The following is a 20,180-nucleotide window of genomic DNA, read 5'->3' on the forward strand; positions in this document are numbered from 1 at the left end:
TGTTCATGTAATGATTGTTCACTGTAAGCAGTTCACGTTTAAAATGTGTTATAATGAATAAATTATTATGAAAAGTTTTTTTAAATGTCAAAGTAATTAAACCTTTTTGGAGCCAGGCGCCAGAGATCAAACGATCTCTTTGATGAGGAAGGCCCAGCAAAACGGACAAGAATGAAATAAAGAATGACAGACACACATGAAGAAGAAATTACACATGAAACGCAAGGAGAGGTTTAAAACATTATATAAAGAAAAGTCTACTGTAAAACATGGTGGAGGGACCATCAAGTCACGTGGTTGCTTTGGTAACTGAGGATTTTTGAACAGGCATTCTATCATACGTTTAAACCTTCCATTGCCGTGGGAACAGCTGCCTCCTGCATGAGAAAAATCCCAGATCTTGGATCTTGCAGTGGCTCAGCGGGTCAAATGAAGCTCCTGCTGACTGGACTCGATAAAACCAGCTGCTTTAGGCTGAATCACCCTGAACTCTCAATGAACTAGGAGCGACTGCTGACTGGAGCATCTTCCTCCTCTAACATCAGGATTATAGACCATCTTCCTCGTCTGACATCGAGCTCATAGAGCATCTTCCCCCTCTCAGACTGAACTTCAGCTGATTATGAGTAACCCTAACCCCACTCTGCTAACATTACAATAAAAAAGAGCTTTGTCTCCATTATTAATCCAGGACATTACAGGAAGCTTAAATCCTATTTATCAGTAAAGCAACTCTACTCCACTTAATTTTAAAGATGAGTTCAAATTGGTAATGTGTTGAAATAAATTAAATCAAGTCCAGGTGACTTTATTCAACTGCAGTTTCCTCTTGGACACATAAGAACATGCAAAGAACACGTTTATTAAACAAATTACTGCAATCAAGTAATGTTCACAACAAATATCAAGGCTGGATGATCCGCCAGCATGTTTCAGCTGTCAGTGAATGCATCATGTTTCAGTGAAATCCTGCCATCAGTTCATTGATCGACCAGCAGAGGGCGCCGCACAGCTGCTCTGCTGCCTTCAGGATTCACTGCGTGATGAATTACAGACAATAAGGCGGAGGGCGCTCAGCGGAGCGTGTTTGACAGATAATAAATGTGCAGCGCCAGAAGAAGCCGAGTGGAACGGGAAAAAGAAGTTTATAGGTTGAAACGGAGATATTGTGCCAACAGTTTATTATGTGTCACCACCATGCGGGGATCAGTAGGAAGCAGCTCACAAATCCAACGGGACACATTTCACACATTTACAGTGTGTGTGTGTGTGTGTGTGTGTGTGTGTGTGTGTGTGTGTGTGTGTGTGTGTGTGTGTGTCTTAAATTAATCAAATGAACCTGATTGAACCTTATTTTCTAGTTCCATGCTCTTCCACGGCAAATCCTTAAAGGTGCAGTATATGAAATGCCAGTAATGCCCCTCCTGTGCTTTAGGGGGCAGTAGTGAGTCAGTATCGTGTCTCCTTCAGTCAGCAGGACAGATTGACTGAACATGCCACAGCTGACAGGTGAGCAGGTTAATGATGTTTGTTCCTGAACGTTTCGAAATCAACACACACCTACATACTGAACCTTCAGTGATTTGGATGAAGCTTTATGAAACACGGACCGAAGTCACCGTGCGCGTCTCCCGAAGCGACGCCGTATCGGTGTTACGGTCAGGTCTGCATCGCAGCAGAAGCGTCCCCTCTGCAGGAAGACGTGAACTACGGCACATGTAGTTTAACATCGTGGACTCTGAGGCCCCATTTCCATGACAACGCTGCTTGGACTCACTGAAAACACAACTGTTTGAAAACACTCTGATTTCAGTTTGTTTTCTGCATGTGTGTGTGTGTGGTTTCAACAATAAACAAACAACAGCTCCCACTAGTGGCCCAACATGAAAGCTACACTGTTTTCAGTGTTTCTGCCGTTTCTGTGCAAACATGAATCGTTTCTGAAACGAAACTGTGACGACGCTGCGCTGAAACGTCACCGGGGCCTGGAACTCCTCCGGGTTCCACTGGAAAACTGCCAGAGCGTTGATTCAGAGTGTGAAGCGTGTGTGAGGGGGGACGATCCTCTGCGGGGATGCAGAACTCGGCGTAACACCGGCGGCGCAGCAGGAGGGGAGCTACATGCTGAATGAACCGCAGGGGCGGGTCATCAGTCAGCTAAGGCAGTGTGCGTCTCAGAAACCAAACCGAACAAACACAAACAGCAAGAAAACCAAGAGGAAGGAAACAGAGACTCCCGGACAACACGGACAAAACGCGTCCAGACGAAGGGCTGGAAGTGGTGAGGTGTTGGTTTCATGGCACCTGTGGTATCGACGGCCGACCGCTCAGCGTCTCATCTCTTCACAGTTTGAGCTGGGTCCGCCTCGGCTCGCTGTCACGTCGCTGTGAAGAAGCAGAAGCACGGTCAGGTTCCCACAGAGCATCAGGACATCTTCCGCTCCAGAAAGACTCAGGCGAAAAGACCTGGAAGCACAACATCACTCCATGATGAGACATTCTGTTTGAGGGTTCCAGCACTGTCAATATACAATATATCCACTGCAATCCACTCTAGATTCTGGTTGCACACTCGTTCTGTAAATTCCCCTCTGCTGGTTCTGTTCCAGATTTGAGCTATTTTGGGGATCATAAGCTTGGTTAAAACTCTCTGTTTTCATTGATCTCACTGATTTAATTGAATTTCATGACTGGTTTGATATCATGACGAGACTGAATGGTTCATGACACTGAGGGAGGAAGAACAAGAAGCAGCTCTGAAAAGGTGACCACTCACCATACTGGATTCTGCAGAAAGTACAGCAAACTTCAGTGGAAGATCAATCGATACGAAACCGACTCATTCTGGGTCCCTGATCTGAGACTTTCTGCCGCCTCCTGCTGCTACACCTCCTCCTCCTCCTCCTCCTGCTGCTGCTACACCTCCTCCTCCTGTACATTGATCATTATTGGACTGTGTACTTTGATTGTTATTGAACTCACCAGCCAGATAGACTCGATCACTGCTGCAGCGTCACCTGCTGGACAGAGTCAGAACAGCAGGTCAGAGAACTCTCTCTCACTCTCTCACTCACTCACTCACGCACACCGACACCCACACACTCTTTCTCTCTCATTCTCACCACGCAGGCCTTCTCGGCCTCCTGTCTCGGCTTCAGCAGCTCCTCCAGCGACAGTTCGTTCTCCAGGAGTGACTCCATGTCGTTCTCGAAGCGGTCCTCCTCTGCAGAGCTCACGGGTCTGCAAGCAAACACAACTAGACCTCACACTACATCACCACAACACTACATCACCAGGACATTATGTCCCCCCAACACTACGTCACCAGGACACTACTTCAGCCCAACACTACGTCACCAGGACTGTACGTGACTTTGGGACGGTGTGGTTGAACATAACTGTTGTAGCCTCGGCACCACAATGTGACTCAAAGCACCATCATGTCACATAAACTCAGTCCCTACAGGAAGTTACGATGCTGCAGTTTCAATAATTTCAACTCGTCTCCATCAGTTCTGTGTGACCTTGCAGTTTTGTCAAGTCTTGAGCGGACAAAACTGCAAAACTAAGCAGAACTCATGGAGGTTGGTTGAATTTTTTTACTCCTTAGTTTAGCAGTGTGTGTGTGTGTGTGTGTGTGTGTGTGTGTGTGTGTGTGTGTGTGTGTGTGTGTGTGTATACCTGTGTTTGTATGGGAGCAGATGCTCTGAGGAGGTTGACAGGTCACAGCGGCCCGGCTCCGAGTCCACTGTGCTCTCCGACTCACTGCCACCTTCTGCACACACACACACACACACACACACACACAGAGTTGTCTGTGTTTCTTCATGTTCCAGGTCCAGTCAGTCTCTGTATGTAAGAACTGTTCTCTCTCTATGCAGATGATGTTCTGGTAAATGGTAACAAATGTTCACTTTGATGGAGGAAAGCTGTTCATTTCTAAAGACTGAGCATAGCAAACACTCTGAATCCTCCACTGTCGTAGATCTACTCACACATGATTAGAAAAGGTTTTCACGATAATCGTAGAGCTCGTGTGCAAACTTTTGTTTTCTAACACTCTGGAAGATGAAGCCAGTCTCTGAGGAGGATCAGGATTAGTGGGTCAGTGTGGCTTCAGAAGCTACTGTTCTTGATCCAAGCCCGGAGCAGTCTGAGGGGGACGTCTGCATGAGTACGGGGCCTTTAGAGCTATTTTCTGGAGAGCTGCAGGGCCCCTGACAGGCTGCAGGGCCCCTGAGGAGTGCAGGGGCCCCGCTCTGAGTGATGAAGCCGGGCTCACAGGGTTTCACCTGAGTGGAGCTCCTTGACCAGAGACGACATGGTGCTGGTGATGGAGTCCGCCGCCATCAGCAGGTCAGTCCGCAGGTTCCTCCGAGGACCTTCGACAACACAGACAGCAGTCAGATGGAGAGGGCTTGAGTGTGTGTGTGTGTGTGTGTGTGTGTGTGTCTGTGTGTGTGTGTCTCACCCTGAGCGAAGGCCTCCTGCACGTCTCCCCCCACCCCCATCAGAGAGTCCTGAGGAGTGTGAGTCGGGGTGGAGCCGGCCGAGTCCGAGTGGACCGGGGTGGGAATGGAACGGCTGAAGGTGTGACTGGGAGAGGAGCGCGGAGAGCCGGGACCCTGAGTCTGAACACACACACACACACACACACACACACACACACTATTATCCTCTCGGACGCCATTAACATGATGACACTTCAAGTGAAAACTCATCAGTTTTGCATTTACACAGCAACATTTGGAAAACACCTGACAAGAAAATGATGTAGTTTTCATGTTGCTCCATGAGTTGGTGTGTGTGTGTGTGTGTGTGTGTGTGTGTGTGTGTGTGTGTGTGTGTCACCTTGAGGAGCATCATGAGCTGCTCCAGCTGCACCATCAGCTCCCTGCGACTCTCCTGCAGAGTCGACATTCGCAGCTCCAGCTCGTCTTTACGTTGCCTGACAGCAGAAACACAAACAGATGAGACACACACATACGCTGGTGTGTGTGTGTGTGTGTGTGTGTGTGTGTGTACCTGAGAAGTCGGAGCTCGGCGAGCAGCATGGGGTTGTGTTGGCCCTTGTCGGGCGGCGGCTGCGACGCCTCCTCGTGCTGCAGACGCAGCCGCTGGATTTCCAGCAGGATTTCTCTGAGGGGAACACAAACGCATCGTCACGTCGCATTAACTGTGTTTCTGAAGTGAGTGAAGGACAAAAAGCTGTCTGAATACCAGCAGGGTAAGGTCCGTCAGCACAAAGTAACGTCATGATGGGAGCATTTCGGTGACAGGAACATTAAACGTGAGCTGTAGGTTAGCTGTGGTTAGACCTCCGATCAAAGATCAACTGAGAACCACGAGAAAACCAAACACAACCACCTGGAACCAGTTTGAGATCAAGTCCACTTAAACAAAGAAAACCAATTCAACGGGTCAAACTCATCAGAGTTGATTATTAATCAAGACAATCCACCATGAAACCAGTCAGAAGCCAGATCAAACATCAAACAAGGCAATTCAGTCAAAACCGGTTGATAAAAGTCCTTAGAAACCATTTGAAACTAGTCAAAACCATCAGGATCCTTCAAAAACATGTGAGAAACCAGTTTGAATCAATTAAAACTGTGGCAAACTAGGTTTAAACTGTCGACAAGTTTAAACTCGGTGGAAACCAACAGAATCTGACTTTCTGAACCCTGACAGAAAGCTTTATTCTAGAAGTCCAAATCTCAGTCAGAAAATAATCCAGAAAGAAGCAGACAGAAAAGAACAAAAATGATCCTGGGATTCCAACTGTTCAGAAGTGACGGAAACAGAGCTGCAGATATTTCGGTCCAGGCACAGTAAAAATATTCAAACAAAGAACAAATATCTGAAGGACAGAGTGTGTTCTGAATCCGTCTGGGTCATCTGGTCGCAGCAGAAACACTAAAACACTGATGACTGAGAGTTAGTGGAACATTGTTCTCAAATTTCGGCTTTTAGAGGCAATCATGGCCCTACTTCAGTCGTGTGTGTATTGTTCTGATGCTAACATGCTAATCTGTCCTGTCCTGTAGTGTAACATCTGGGCTGGTCTATGATGTAACATCTGTCCAGTCCTGCAGGTTGAACATAAAGTCTCAGTGCCGCCACTGCTGTCTAGTGTGTACTGATGAACACTCATTAAATCAGAGGAGATCGTGTTATTATCGTAGTGTAAACGGTGTATGTGTGGTTGTTGACCAGCAGGGGGCAGCGTGTCACCTGTTTTTGCTCTCCAGCTCAGCGATCAGCTGCCTCTGCTGCTTGTTGGCGTCCAGAGATCCTGGGAAGTCAGTGGGAACTCTCTGCTGCTGCTGCTGCTGCTGCTGGGCCTGCAGGTCAAAGCAGCAACAGTAAGCTTTAGATCAGACAGGAAATAAAGCAGGGCTGCCAAACATAAGGCTGGTGGACCAAAACCGGCCCACGAGAAGCTGTAATCTGGCCAAACCAACAAGAAAAGTGTAAAAAATTTAAACTGGGATGAACTAAAATCTGTATGATATAAAGAAAGTGTAAGAGTTGAAGCTTTTAAACCAGCTGTGGTCTGTGAGAGTTTAGAGTTAACTGTGTGAATTACTGACTGACTTCTTCTAACACCTCTGTGTTCTGTGGCTGACTGAAACGAGGAGGGTGTGTGTGTGTGTGTGTGTGTGAGACTGCCTCACCGCAGCGTCGGCGGCCAGCCGGGCGGCGTAGCGAGCGATGAGGCTGTGCTCTTCATCCTGATGGCTGCTGCTCTCCGACAAACTGACGCACAGGGGAACAAAGACCGACAATCAAACGCAGCAAAAACTCACAAAAGACGTGAGGAAAGAGGTGGAGGAGCGCAGGTCTGAGTTAGTCACCAGGCGGATTTCACAGCACAGCAACAACTCATCACGCCAAACACAAGGCGGCACTTGTTCCCTCGTGCTGAGAGGTGGAGGCCTGGTGGACTGAAGGAAGCTCTGAAACTCACCTGCTGTTTGAGCTCTTCTCAGTCTGGAGTTAGGAAACAGTAAAGCACGCCGGCCATAGTTAAAGTTTGGAAGTTCTGCAGAGGAAGCTCCAGATGCTCCAGACTCCTGTGTTTTCACTGATCTGCTTATGATCTGCATGAACCTTGGTTTCACCGGTTAATGAGTGTTAATGCCATCGAGCCAGTCAGGCCTCGAGTCACACACGGCGTGCAGCGTTGTCACGGTAACACACTCAGAACGAGGGCGGGTTAGCGGAGGCGGGCCGGTCCCGCCCGGGTCGAAGCACAGCACCACTACTGACCAACTGACCAGGAGGGAGGCTGCTTCTGCAGCAGACTGACATAGAGGCCAATGAGGACGTGCTCGTCTGCCAGTCTGTCTGCCACGTCCAGGCTGCAGTTCACCCTGAGACAGTGAGACAGGTCAGCCGGAGACAGTGAGACGGGTCAGCCGGAGACAGTGAGACACGACTGAGAGGACAGAAGCAGGTCTTTACAGCTGACCGGAGAGAAACAAGGCAGCTTTTTGTTCCAGGGGGTCGGAGCAGAGCTGAACGGAGGGCGCACACACACACACACGCACGCACGCACACACACACACACAGCAGCTCTAAACAGGTTCTATTCTGCACCTCTCTCTCTCACACAATGTTACTATAAACTGTAATAAAAAGAAAAAAAAATTAGATTTTTGTGCCATACTGTATTTAAAACTGTTAATCAGTCACTTTTCCTGAGCCGTTTATTTTGGGAGAATTCATGATCATTCTTACTTTTCTTCCATTTTCAGAATTCTGTCATTTTGATTGCAAAACATATCAAACGTGACTCTTTCTGTTTTTCATTCCTATAATCAAATCAATCTGATATTTAACATGTGTTTAATCTCTATTCTTAAGAATATGGGTTGGATGGAGGATGAAATGAGGAGGAGATAAAGAATGAACAGAAAGAAGACAAATGGACATTCTGGACTATTTGTGAACCAAATGTTTGCCTGTGGAGGATTCTAACATCAGACATTAAACCGGATGTGTGTCGGTACATTATTAGCGCTGTGTTTCAGGTCAACACACTGAAGTGTGGTGTCCACAGAGGGAAGGATGAGTTCCTGGAGAGGAGAAGCTGGACGAGAAGGATCTGAACGTCACGAAAAAATCGGAGGCCGGGGGTCGGAGGTCAGAGATCAGCTGACGGCTCACTTACCCTCTGCCTTTCAGAAGATGAGGAGCAGCTCCAGTCAGGGGCTTCCTCTGGTCCACGGCTTGATTCCTGCTGGAGGAGAGACGTTTACACTCGGGTGTTCAGCTGCACCAGGCACCAGGGACACACACACAGTGTCTCACACACACACAATGTCTCACACACACACACTGTCTCACACACACACACACACACACACGGCCGGCTGCGAGGCGCGGTGCGGCGCAGCCTTTGTTGGAGCTGGACTCACGTTTTGGTGGAGTACGGGTTTCCTGAAGTGGGCATGGAGTGGCACAGGGAGAAGTCAGAGGACAGGTTGACCGGTCTGGGAGGCCTGAGAGGAAAAAACACCACAGCTGGGAGTCAAGACTGAGCAGGGAACCCCGAGAAAACAGCCAGAAGCACTACCTCTCATCCAGAACACTCAGACAGGATTCAAGAAAACAACCGAGGAGACGCGAGGAACTCGGTTATAATGGAGACAGACATGAGGATGGACGGATGGATGGATGGATGGATGGATGGATGGCTACAGTTGGATCGACACATTCACACATGGACAGGAAGTGAATCTAGGAGTCGACGAAGCAAAGCGAACTCACCACGTGTCTCTATTCAGAGGACAGCAGGGAACAGAGAGGAGAGTAAAAATACTCCATTACAATCCAGTCAGCAGAGCCACAACACAAGCAAAATACACACACACGGACACACACAAAATCCAGCAATTGATTTTTTTTTTAAATATAATCTGACACCAAACACTGTCTGAACATTTATTAATTTATTTCTCAGGTCCCCTGATAACTCGGGTATTAAATATTCTTTATTATACATCTTATTACAACATTACAGTAATCATTTTACTTTATTTACTTCCAGTCATTTCAGTCCATTGTTAAGAGTATAATTCACTCAAATCGACTTGTTCTTGATTTGGAAGAGGTTTTTTTAATATACTTGTAAAGTAGCGCTGTCAGTTTTAATCGCATCATTCGAAACTAATTAATGGAGGGCTGTCAATGATTAATTTTGTTTAAATTGTGATTAATCCCAGAATTAGGTTTAGCGATTGGCTCAAAGAAACAAAATGTGAAAGAAAACTCATTTTCCTGTCACTGAGACTTGATTGTTTTCTGTATCTGTGTGTGTGTGTGTGTCCTGTGATGGAGCCAGCAGACGGGCCGATGAAAAACTACTGTAAAAGTTCAGGTTTCCAGGTAATATTTGACTGAGCCATGTGTTTGCCACCGTCCTCTTGCCGTGGCGAGTTAAAGGTGTAAAACTGAAGGGAGACTGAATTGTTAATGAGCTCAGTCAGGAGGAGGCGGTGGCCGCCGTGCTGCTCCAGGCTGCAATTAAACCTCATCGATCCGTCCGACCTGAGAGATCGACTGAGCTCACACTGAGATCAGCTCCTCTGACTCCTGCCTCACTGGAAATTCACTTTAATCATCCGGCAGATCCAGAATCTGCTCCGCTAACCCGGCAGTCTGCCTCTTTTATTCATGAGCGCTCCTGATTTCCTCTGAGGAGGCTGCGGACCCCCCCCCGGATCTCTGATTGGCCTCCACGTCGAAGTGAAGACAAACAATCTCAACACACAGCGAATGTTAATGACTCCTTCTGGTGCGAATTACAGCGAAACAACCCCAAAAAACGGTTGCATTGTGGGTGTTTCTCCAATCTCCCCCTGACAGCATGGCTTCCAGGCTAATGCTAGTTAGCTAGCTCCCACGGCAGCATCTCCGATGTCTCAGCTCAGCTCTCAGCGTTGACTTACGTCTCCACTCTGAAGAAATTTGTTTAGAAAATCAATGTTTTGCAGCGGCAGTAAACGGAGAGGTGGGAGGAGGAGACTCACACGATGTGGGCGAGGTTGAGCGGCTTGTCGGGCATGTCGGGGAACATGGGGTGGAGAGGCTCCCTGCTGGACGCACAGCTCAGAGACTTACTCAGCGCCTGGGACAACTTCTTGGCAGGAGATTTCTGAGCATGGAGAGGCGACACAGGTTGCAGAGTAATCAGATTACATGGGGAGCGAGCAAGAACAGGTGCCATTTCATCTTCGTGATGACTTCCTGTGATTGCTGGTGAGCCGGAGTCAAGTCAGACTCAAAAACATACATCTCTAACCAGTCTAAGTCAGAAGAAATTCTGTTCAGAATCATTTTTCTTTCTTCTGCTTATTTTCCTCGTAGTGTGATTGTTGTTGACACCGACGGTCGTTTCCGTTATAAATAAATGGAGACGTGTGACACAGATGGAGGTCACCTGTGTCCTGACACTGTGGAGATGAATGAGAAGACAAACAGCCATGATGAGCCCCCCACCCCCAGGCCCCCACCTCTTACCCATGATGTGTACTCCTTCATCTGGTGCTGGTTGCTATGGGAACCGCTGGCATGCCCCCTCCAGAAGCAGTCCTGACACAGCTGATAATTATGACATTGCTGGCAGCGGTAGCGGAAACCCATCATGCTCTCAGTGTGGCAGTAGGAGCACTGGACCGGGTGGAAGACTGCAGGAGGAGGAGGAGGAGGAGGAGGAGGAGGAGGAGGAGGAGGAGGAGGAGCAGGAGGAGGAGGAGGAAGAGGAAGAGGAAGAGGAAGAGGAAGAGGAAGAGGAAGAGGAAGAGGAGGAAGAGGAACCAAACCCAAAAACAGAGCAGAATCAGTTTTCATTCATGTGAAGAGAGAAGAGCTAAAATCAGGAGTGTGTGTGTGTGTGTGTGTGTGTGTGTGTGTTTGAGAGAGGCACATTAAAAAAAAAGATTTTGGGCGAAAACATCTTTTAAGGTCGTGCTGTGTGGTCAGAGCAGAGTCAGAGTCAGTCCGAGTCCCAACTGGGACCCCCATGGGGAGCGCCACTCATCATGGGGGGGCTTGAGGCTTTGAGACCAGACCCTCAGGTTGGTGGACTAGACCTGTACCTTTGAAGGAACTCAGGATCAGACACTTGATAGTATCTAGGCCAGACCTGGAGCCTGAACAGGGTTTCAGTGTCTCGGAGTTTCGTGTGTTTCGGGGTTTCAGGGTTTCAGAGTTTTAGGGTTTCAGAGTTTCAGGGTTTTTAGGTTTTTAGGGTTTCAGGGTTTCAGGGTTTCGGCTCCCCAGCCTTTCTTAGGCTCCGTTCACACCACACCGTTTCCAGTGAAAACGGAAAACTCCTGCAGCGTTTCAGGAGTCTGTTTACATGACAACGGTGCTTCGAGTCATTGACAACACTGCTTTTTGAAGACACCGCCTCCATGGAAACGGAGGAAAGAGCTCCTGGGTCTGTCCATCACAGCCGCCGTCACTTAATGCTGCTTTACTGAAATGAAAACACACACTCGAAATGTCGTGGTCTGAACGGAGTCTTCCAGGTCATCTGGTTTCCATGGCGATGCAGCTGTTGACCTCTGAGTGTCAGGTGTCTTTGGGGGGTACGGTTCTCCTCGGTGACGCAGAATTCAGCGTAACACCTGAGGCTACAGAAGCTAAACTAAACAACCTGTTCTCTGGAATCTGATAAAACCGGAGGAGAGAAGAATAAAAAGTTTGGTGACTGAGTCAGAGCGTCAGCGTGACGCCGCCCCCCGAGCCGACTCACCGTTCTCCACGTTGGCGAGGCGGTGCATGAGCGGCAGCCACACCAGACACTGAGGGGGCGGGTCCGACATCAGCGTGTCCAGGAAGGCGTTGAGGGAAACTTTTTTCTGTTGACACAGAGCAGAGCGGATTCACCGCCGGGCCGGTCTCGGCGCGTCCGCACGGCGGCGGCGGCGGCGCTCACCTGCTGCGTGAAGCACGCCCTCGCCGCCTGCTCCGAGTAGCTGAACGAAGGGCCCTCGAAGACGGCCATGGGCAGTTTGAGCGCCTCCCGCAGGAAGTGGTCGAACTGCGAGTGCACCATCACTCCGGCGGCGTCCGAGATCTGAGAGAAGATATCTGGAGACGAGGCGTTTCACAGGATGAGTCAGATCGAACGCCAGCCGGGGGAATCATCCAATCGCGCAACACGATCATCTGACTTATTGTGGGAAACAAATCTGAGTGGAGCAGTTATTCAGATCAGCTGTGAGGGTAGCCTCCTCCTCCTCCTCCTCCTCCTCCTCCTCCTCCATTATGTAATAAACTCCTTTACTCCTTCAGATGGGGAACAATGAGGCCTCCTGAACCGTGAAGCCAAGCCGGTGCGGCGTCTCACTTTTTGTTTCACCACATACATAAAACACACTCACGACCAGCTGCTCCTGGAGCGCAGCGATCTATTACCGGGAAAAACAGCTGATCGTCATTTCAGTTTTCACAATTGGGTTGCGCTTCTTACATCTTAACTTATCCAGGATTTTGCCTCCGCAGATGGTCGCTACAGCCGTCTTCACCGTGAAGACGGACATCTTCCCGAGGCCGTCGCTGAAAGACGCCCAAGAAACACCAGAACCAGTCAGAATCAGTCAGAAATACAAAATTTTCCAATCTAAAATGTTTCATAAAATGTGAAAAATCACAAAAAAACAAAAACATAAAACAGAAACCGATATAAGAATACACAAACAAATGGTAACTCTTTAAAAACACATGTTAAAATGCTGTGATCACATGACCAGACGAGATGAACTCATGACCTTTGGCCCCTTTTACACAACGTCTCAAAAGAAAAAACATCATTTTTGCATTAAACTTGGTTTTTTTATGTCTTTGCTGCCAACAAACATTCACGAAGGAAGACTGCTACTATTTCTGAGTCTTTTTAGGAACATTTCTGAGAGCCTTTCTGTACTTGATGCTTCAGGACAGTTGGTTTACTCTCACTCAGTGGTGGAAACATTCTCATGTATACAGTAACAAGAACTCAGCACTTCCTGGAACCGACTCCACTGTTTGGATTAAAGGACATTTTCATCCTTTAAAGGCAAACTTGCCCTGAAATGATCGAGATTTTAAAAAAAATGTTTGTTTTGGCGTGATGCTCGCGCTCGCTGGCAGGGTGGAAGGCGGAGGCGGAGGGCGCCGGTCTCCCCCCAGCCGAGCCCGCGCCCACGCGGCGTGCTTACGGGTCGAACGCCGCCAGCAGGAAGTGGAGCAGCAGGCTGACGGACTGCTCCACGGCGATCTGGTGGGTGGTGGGCATGCGTTTGTTCAGCTGGTAGAAGATGGTGGACAGCACCGCTTCCAGGCGGGCCACGGACAGCTCGCCGCCCGGCTCCATGGCGTTCAGCCCGTTCTCCCGGAAGGCCTCGATCACGTTCCAGATGTCCACCAGGTGCACTGAAACACACGGCCCACGGGCGCTCAGGCAGGCGAAGGGGCGGGGCATCGGTGCTCCGAGGTCACGGAAAGGTCACACTCACAGTTGCATCGTTTCTGCACGAATCGCAGTTTGCAGGCCGTCCTGTAGGTCGATAGTCGTATGGAGTCCAGATCGTGAGCCCCTGAAGAACAGAGAACCGCCGTGAGACGTGAAAGTCACCAGGAAGACGCTCCCGTGTTCTCTGGTGAAGAACTCACTCATCTCCACCAACAGCTGCCGTCGATCTGCCATGTTGTCCCCGCTCTGCCCGCAGTCATCAATCATTCTGATCGACCAGAGAGAGAGAGAGAGAGAGAGAGAGAGAGAGAGAGAGAGAGAGAGAGAGAGAGAGAGAGAGAGAGAGAGAGAGAGAGAGAGAGAGAGACATGTTACAGCTGCCCTCGGTGGGATTCAAACCCCCAACTAGGGACACGATGCTGGACAAGAAACACTCAACTTCAAGGACTGAAAGGTGTGACGCTACGAATAAGAAAGGAGGACCTTCACGGTGAATTCAGGTATCCGAAGTCAGTCTCAACATTAGCGACTCACGACACCACCTGATGGTTTTAGATGGTATTACAGTAAATGACAAGCCTGTTAGAAGGTAGTTTTGGTGAATATAAGGAGAAAAAAAATTAAAAACGAAACTAGTTGGTGTTTGATTTTAACCACAGAAACAGCAAAGTGCTGCTTTCACATGATCTGAGTGAGGCTGGCACTTTCAAAGCTTACTTCACACTCGCTTCATCAAGTAAAGCCCGTTTTTACTTTAGAGAAATTTCATGCTTTCACGACAACATTACGAGATCGGTGTTGTTTTTCACAGACATGGAGAAAAACACTGAGAACACTGTAGTTTCCATGTTGGGCCACTAGTTTGTTTTTGTAATAAAACCGAAGAGAACAATACACTCGAAACAATCACAATGGAGAACACAGGCACTCATGTGGACAGAGCACCAAGTTGGATTGTTGTCACGGTGACTGTCGACTCCAAACCTACCAAGTCCAGGAGGATCTGGACTGGAACCAGGAGGATCTGGACTGGAACCAGGAGGATCTGCACTGGGAGTCATGACACTCTGGAGGAAACCATTGTTCTGATTGTTCTACTGAGCAGAACAGTGAGCAGGACCAGGAGCAGCGATTCAGAAAAGCTGCAGTTCCCCCCGTTGCCATGGAGACAGAGTGTTTTCAGAGAGTTGTGCTTTCCCTGCTTCAACGAAGTTGGAGCATTTCGAAAAACTTCCACCCTGGGAGTCATTTTCTGGTAGTTGTGTTTTCAGCAGCTCTGAGGAGCGTTGTCTTTGTGTCCATTCAGGATTTTTCTAATTTACCTCCATCTAACTCCTTTTTGATTTAATTTGCACAACCTACATTTTTAACTTCACTGTATTTTAATTACTTTAAATTTTTTTTAATCTAATTGATGTTTTCACCTTCGTTCATTTTATTGAACAGATTGCTGACAGCATTAACACACAAGTTTTTGAACAAACTTGATTTTCTTTTTTTTTTTCCAACTTTTGCTATTCAGCCTGTTAAAAAAAAAAAAAAAAAAAAAAAATCAAAGTGGAAGCTCCTGGCAGTGCCTCTGAGGGGAAGTTCAGGTAGACTGGAGGAGTTTGGAAAGCAGACCGAGCAGCAGAGCTCAGATCACGGCTCGCTGCACTCTGTCCCAGGCAATCTAATACACCGGGTCATGTGGTGCGTTTCCATGGCAACACAGACCCCAGCCACTGCTGGTAAACACACACACACACACACACACACACACAGAGAAAAGTTTCTCTTTCTTTGATAAGGCTTGTAGCTGGGAGCACGGTGGCAGAACGTTTCTCCTCTGAAAGCCGGCCCGTCGGCCGTGTGATTTCTAATGACTCTGACAGTAATTGGATGATTCCAACGACACGCCGGCACAGATCGGCGGCCAGGAAATCAGACTTCACCTGCTTTTAAAACCGCAAACAACAGCACAGTCGCAGGAATCTTTGGAATCCTGTTAAGGAGGGAGGAGATTAACTCCCGTGAACCTTTTTTTTAAAGGAATTACTGCAGGTGAACGTCAGCTCTACATGCTGAGACGTTCCGCCTCCGGGGGGCGCCACACGTTACTTCTCACATGGATTTAGTTTTTGTTAATGTGAAATGTGGCTTCAAACTAAATTATCAGTAAATGTTCAGTTTCAGTTGGAGGGAAAGAAAAGCTGCAAAGCTTCAAATTATCACCAAATTATGCTTTTAGCTTTCCCACTACTGAATCAAGATGTTGAAGAGCTAGCTTAAAAGCTAGCGCTAGCTTCAAATCGAGAGAGCAGGAAGTTTCCAATGTGTCGGACTGTTCACAAGATTACAGGAACAATCCAACTCCCACTGTTCATGTTTAGACTGTACTGTTCTCTGCAGCGTGTGCGTGTGGTTTCATTACAGAAAGAAGCTAACAGCACCAACTAGTGGACCAACATGAAAACTACACCGAACCATTTCAGTGATTATGCCGTTTCCGTGGAAACGAGCATCGTTTTCAAGATTTCTGAAACGAAAATGCCAAAGGCAAAGCGTTTTCACTTGAAATGTCGTCATGTTCCTCTGCTCTGCCGTTCTCTCCTACAGAACATCAGAACAGCTCGCAGAACCTTGGAGTCTCTTCCTGACATTTCCTCGACTAGAAACCAGGAAGTAAAACAGCAAACACCCAGTTTCTCCAGAGTAAGTTCTTGTGGAACAGCAACAGCATCTCATCATCCACTGACTGAGTGCTGTGACAGCGCCTCCTGCAGGCCACACACACACACTCAACACACAGACTTGAGGCGGTCAGCGCTCGTCAGGCTCCTCAGCATGTTGGACAGCGCTCAGTCTTTGTTATTGTAGCTGCATTGAGGGAACGCCGATTTGTTGAAGAGAGACAAAACAAGTTTTCATGCACAGATAAATAAATGTGTGTCTCAGCAGCTGCTAATTAAAGCAGCCTTGACAGTGTGTGTGTGTGTGTGTGTGTGTGTGTGTGTGTGTGTGTGTCCTGCTGCAGCTGACAGGACAGTACCATCCTAAAAACAACACACACTCCGAGACCTGAACAACTGAAACATGCACGTTAAAGATGAGCTGTCAGCGGACAGTACCTCTTATAAAGCACCATGCTGGACGCCGTCCTCCGTCCAGCGAGTCTCCGTTCTCGACCACAACACCACGCAGAGCACCCCCCGACCCCCCCAGCGCTCCGCCGGCCCCGGGTTGGACACCCTCCGCCTCTATCTTTAACTCCACAGGAGGAGGCGCCACATTCCTCCGCCGGTTCTCTGGTTGCAGCTCGTTCCACCGTCGCCGAGTTACTTCTGAGGTCTCTCTCTCTCTGCGTCCCGCCCCAGGTGTTAGCATTAGCATTAGCATTCAACACCTACACCGTCACTGAACTCCTGATTACGTGTCCATCCCTAACTTTATTATCTATTTTTACATCTTTAACCAAGCACGAAGAATCTGAACAGTACAGGAACACGTTCACCCCCCCAGACAAGAATAATCAGAGACGTTGTTCAATTTGTTCAATTCCCCGTCAGTCGTCCTCTTCAACCAACCACTTTAATTCCTTATTACTGTAGTTACTGGAACTACTAACGTCAAGTACTTTCCCTGTTAAACTAGGTGACAACTCTACTAACTTTTAAAGTCACAACTCCTGATAAAGTAGCGACAAGAGGAAGTAACTTTGATAAGTAGCACCTAACTACTTACTTTGACTGATAAAACCTGGCAAGCTTATAAGTAATTACCTGTTTATTTACGACGAGCTGTGAGAGTAAGATAAATCAATTAACAATAGATCACTTTGAGTTTTATTTTCAATAATTCTACTATTTTCAAGATTATAACTTGTTAAGCGAGGAAAGAATGACTTACATGCTGTTAGCAGTTGCTAGCTAAGCAACTGAAGTAGTTTTCATAGAGGTAACTTGTTTACTTCGTGGAACTAGGAATACTTTTGTAGAAACTGTTTAAGTAACAGTACACTAAGTTACAAAGTCACATAATCAGCACTGTTTTGCATTGAGCAGGTTAACTTGTGCCGATCAGAGGTCAGTGACCTGGATGACAGTAACTCCAGAGGGCTGTTTGGTCTGAGCGTCCTTCAGACGGCCTCCTCTGGCCGGACGCCGCAGCTGTCGCTCTGATTGGTTATTTTTACATCACAGGCGATCAGCTGCGATTCAGCTGCTCGCACCCGCTTCCCGCCCGTCGCACCGGCCGCCGCTCGTCTCCACGGCGACGGCCGCGAGGGGGAAAACACCGCGGGGACGTTAAACGGGGGGCGCCGCCATAAATCTCACCTCCGCCACGTCGTTCCTCCTCCTTTTGTGGTCGACAACAACATGACCGTAACTCCTCCACCGTGGACTGGAACCAGCTATGGAAACTAGTTACTCAGCTGCAGTTACTCTTTACTTTTATTCATTTTAAAGCTAATCTTTTTTGCTGCAATTTTCTTGACTTGAAGGTTCTTACTTTTTTAAAACTAACATTTTTGTCATTTCACACTTTATTTTCATCATTTGACTTTTTTCCTCAAAGATTCAGATTATCAGTCTAACATAGTTATTTTTGTTCTGGTATTTTTCCCTTTTGTTTTGGTTTTGTTTTTTTGTGCTTTTTTTTCAAGTGAAAACATTGCTGTGTGTGTTCGTTTCAGAAAATTTCTGCGTTTACACGGCAGTAGCAGAAACACTGAGTGACGCAGTTAGCACGCCAAGAAAGCTCAATACTCTCACAATACTCTCTAAATATTAACAATGGGAGAACGCGAACATTGGTAGTTGGACTGTCATTATGATGATTGCAGTTTCAGTTTCCCCGGTTTCCATGGAGATGGAGAGTTTTCAAAAAGTTGTGCTTGCAGTGACTCCACCGTTGTCATGGAAACGCTCATCCTTAATGCTACAAACGTTTTCCACTTTAAAATACTGCAGTGTGAACAGAGCTGGAATTTCTACATTTTTTCCACTTTCTTCAAACTTTACCACATTTTTATTTTACCTTTGTTTTCACTATTTTCATATTTACTCTCAGACCTCGTGCTTCTTTATCATCTTGTGCTGGTTTAAGTGTACTCTGAGAGAACTCTGAAGTGAATGCTCATCTCATCATTTAGGCTTTAAAATCAACAGTGTGTTTATTTTTAACCGAGTCCTTACAATTTCATTTCATTCAAACTTTTTCTGAACATTCCAGCTTTATTTTTCTACATTTTAACATTATAGACTCCATTCAGACTAGAAAAATGTAATTTCAGCTCATCATTTTTCTTTATTTCTCACTTTAATTTTTTTCTTTAATTGATATTTTTTTAAATCACATTGTGTAGTTAAAAACTACAGTGGATTTGAGTCAATAATGTTATTCTCAAGACGCCGTCTATAAATCAGAACTCATTTAGCATTCTTTCACATAATTTCAAACCTTCTTTACAATCATTTGAGGACATTTCGTCTTTAATCAGTAGTTTTCATCTCCATCATGATGAACTTGTTCATGTTTTTGGTGAAAACTTTGGACACTCAGTGAATAAACGATTCATTAGTGTACCTGACGGGGTCTTCAGGCGAGCACGCGCCTCCAGGGTCCGGCTGTGCGCGTGCATGCTCACCTGTCAGTCCGCAGACACCTGTGTGCACGCACGCCGACACCTGCACGCGTTTCCCCGCACTTTCTCCGGAGGTTGATGTCGCGGCGGCTCCACCGGCTGCTGCCCGGCCGGAGTGACCGGAGGAGGTCCGGCTCTCCCCCGGGTCTCCCCCGGGTCTCCTCCGGGTCTCCTCCGGGTCTCCTCGAGCCTCCCGCCGCCTCCTCCTCCTCCTCCAAACCTCCAGCGGCTTCATCGGGACTTACCGGAATTTATCTCCAGGCTCCGCGTGCGAACGTCGCTGTTCCCCGTCGCGTCGTCCGGTGTCTGCCGCTGCATGTTCCCCGGTTCTTCCCCCCGGTTCAGTGCCGGCTCAGTCCCGGTTCGGTCTCGGTTCTCCAACCCGGTTCGGTCCCGGTCTCCGGTGGTCCGAACGCTCGAGCGCCAGCCAGCAGCAGGCGCGCGCGGAGCCGAAACGAGGTGACGTAATGCGTCGCCGCGTCCGCAAAGTGTTGAAGTTTGAGGATAAAAAGGAAACAGAAAGACGACGAGAAAAGAGGGAATTCACGCACAAACACACCCGCACAGGTGCTCAGCGGGAGCGCGCACACGCGCAGTGTGCGTCACGGTTACTACTGCGTTTTTTTTTTACGTTTTTTTCATGCGCATTAAATAGGATGACGTCATGTAAACGAACCGTAGTAAATGTCCAAATTAAACACTGAAGGATTATTAACAAATACTGCTATTAACAATAAAAATAATAAGTGTTCATAATTAAAGAATATAAAAACCGTGTAAATGGTGATTACAATTGATCAATTATGTAAAACAATCCAGTATAAATAACGTTTTAATGTCAACAACAATCTTTATCATTATTGCAAATAAACATATGATGATTACATTATTTCGAAACAAAGTTGTATAAGGGACATCTGACTTTACACATGATGTTATCCCATGACAAGAAGAAAATAATAAAAAAAAATAATGAACGTAAAAAGGCATGCTAGTGCAAATGTGTAAAATGCAAAAGACATCTATGTCAAATGTGCCAAAAAGTAAAATATCACGCCAGTGTTGTAAAAAAAGATTTAGTTTAGT

The 20,180-nt window shown here is 47.4% G+C and overlaps 1 protein-coding gene across 7 annotated transcripts; it reads right to left on the minus strand.

Moving 5' to 3' along the window:
* Positions 1-763: 763 nt before the first annotated feature.
* dtna (dystrobrevin, alpha) lies at positions 764-19,671 on the minus strand. Of its 7 annotated transcripts, none has more exons than XM_030114342.1 (23): positions 19,340-19,671; positions 13,669-13,736; positions 13,512-13,592; positions 13,215-13,428; positions 12,488-12,573; positions 11,951-12,105; positions 11,768-11,873; positions 10,528-10,694; positions 10,038-10,162; positions 8,776-8,784; positions 8,424-8,507; positions 8,177-8,242; positions 7,281-7,376; positions 6,678-6,759; positions 6,235-6,344; positions 5,026-5,139; positions 4,852-4,948; positions 4,472-4,631; positions 4,293-4,382; positions 3,682-3,775; positions 3,123-3,240; positions 2,983-3,020; positions 764-2,385 (listed from the first exon to the last, which is right to left on the minus strand). In XM_030114342.1, the coding sequence occupies exons 2-22, from the start codon at positions 13,733-13,735 to the stop codon at positions 3,000-3,002; spliced, it is 2,142 nt and encodes a 713-aa protein (XP_029970202.1). In that variant the 5' UTR covers position 13,736; positions 19,340-19,671; the 3' UTR covers positions 764-2,385; positions 2,983-2,999. The 7 variants fall into 7 exon arrangements, with proteins under 7 accessions (XP_029970202.1, XP_029970198.1, XP_029970199.1 ...); XM_030114338.1 differs by lacking the exon at positions 19,340-19,671 and adding an exon at positions 16,579-16,635; XM_030114339.1 differs by lacking the exon at positions 19,340-19,671 and adding an exon at positions 16,579-16,595 and having other exon boundaries at positions 2,983-3,017.
* Between the last annotated feature and the right edge of the window lie 509 nt (positions 19,672-20,180).

The sequence above is a fragment of the Salarias fasciatus genome, chromosome 18 (assembly GCF_902148845.1).
Source record: "Salarias fasciatus chromosome 18, fSalaFa1.1, whole genome shotgun sequence".
NCBI classification, from domain to species: domain Eukaryota; kingdom Metazoa; phylum Chordata; class Actinopteri; order Blenniiformes; family Blenniidae; genus Salarias; species Salarias fasciatus.

What these genes read in the sequence shown, in the direction of transcription:
- dtna (XM_030114338.1), bottom strand. An exon ending in AATCCTGGATAAGTTAAGAT is followed by an intron (nt 12,106 to 12,487) that starts GTAAGAAGCGCA and finishes CCTCGTCTCCAG; the next exon opens with ATATCTTCTCTCAGATCTCG. An exon ending in AACCCGTACTCCACCAAAAC is followed by an intron (nt 8,243 to 8,423) that starts GTGAGTCCAGCT and finishes CTCCTCCAGCAG; the next exon opens with GAATCAAGCCGTGGACCAGA.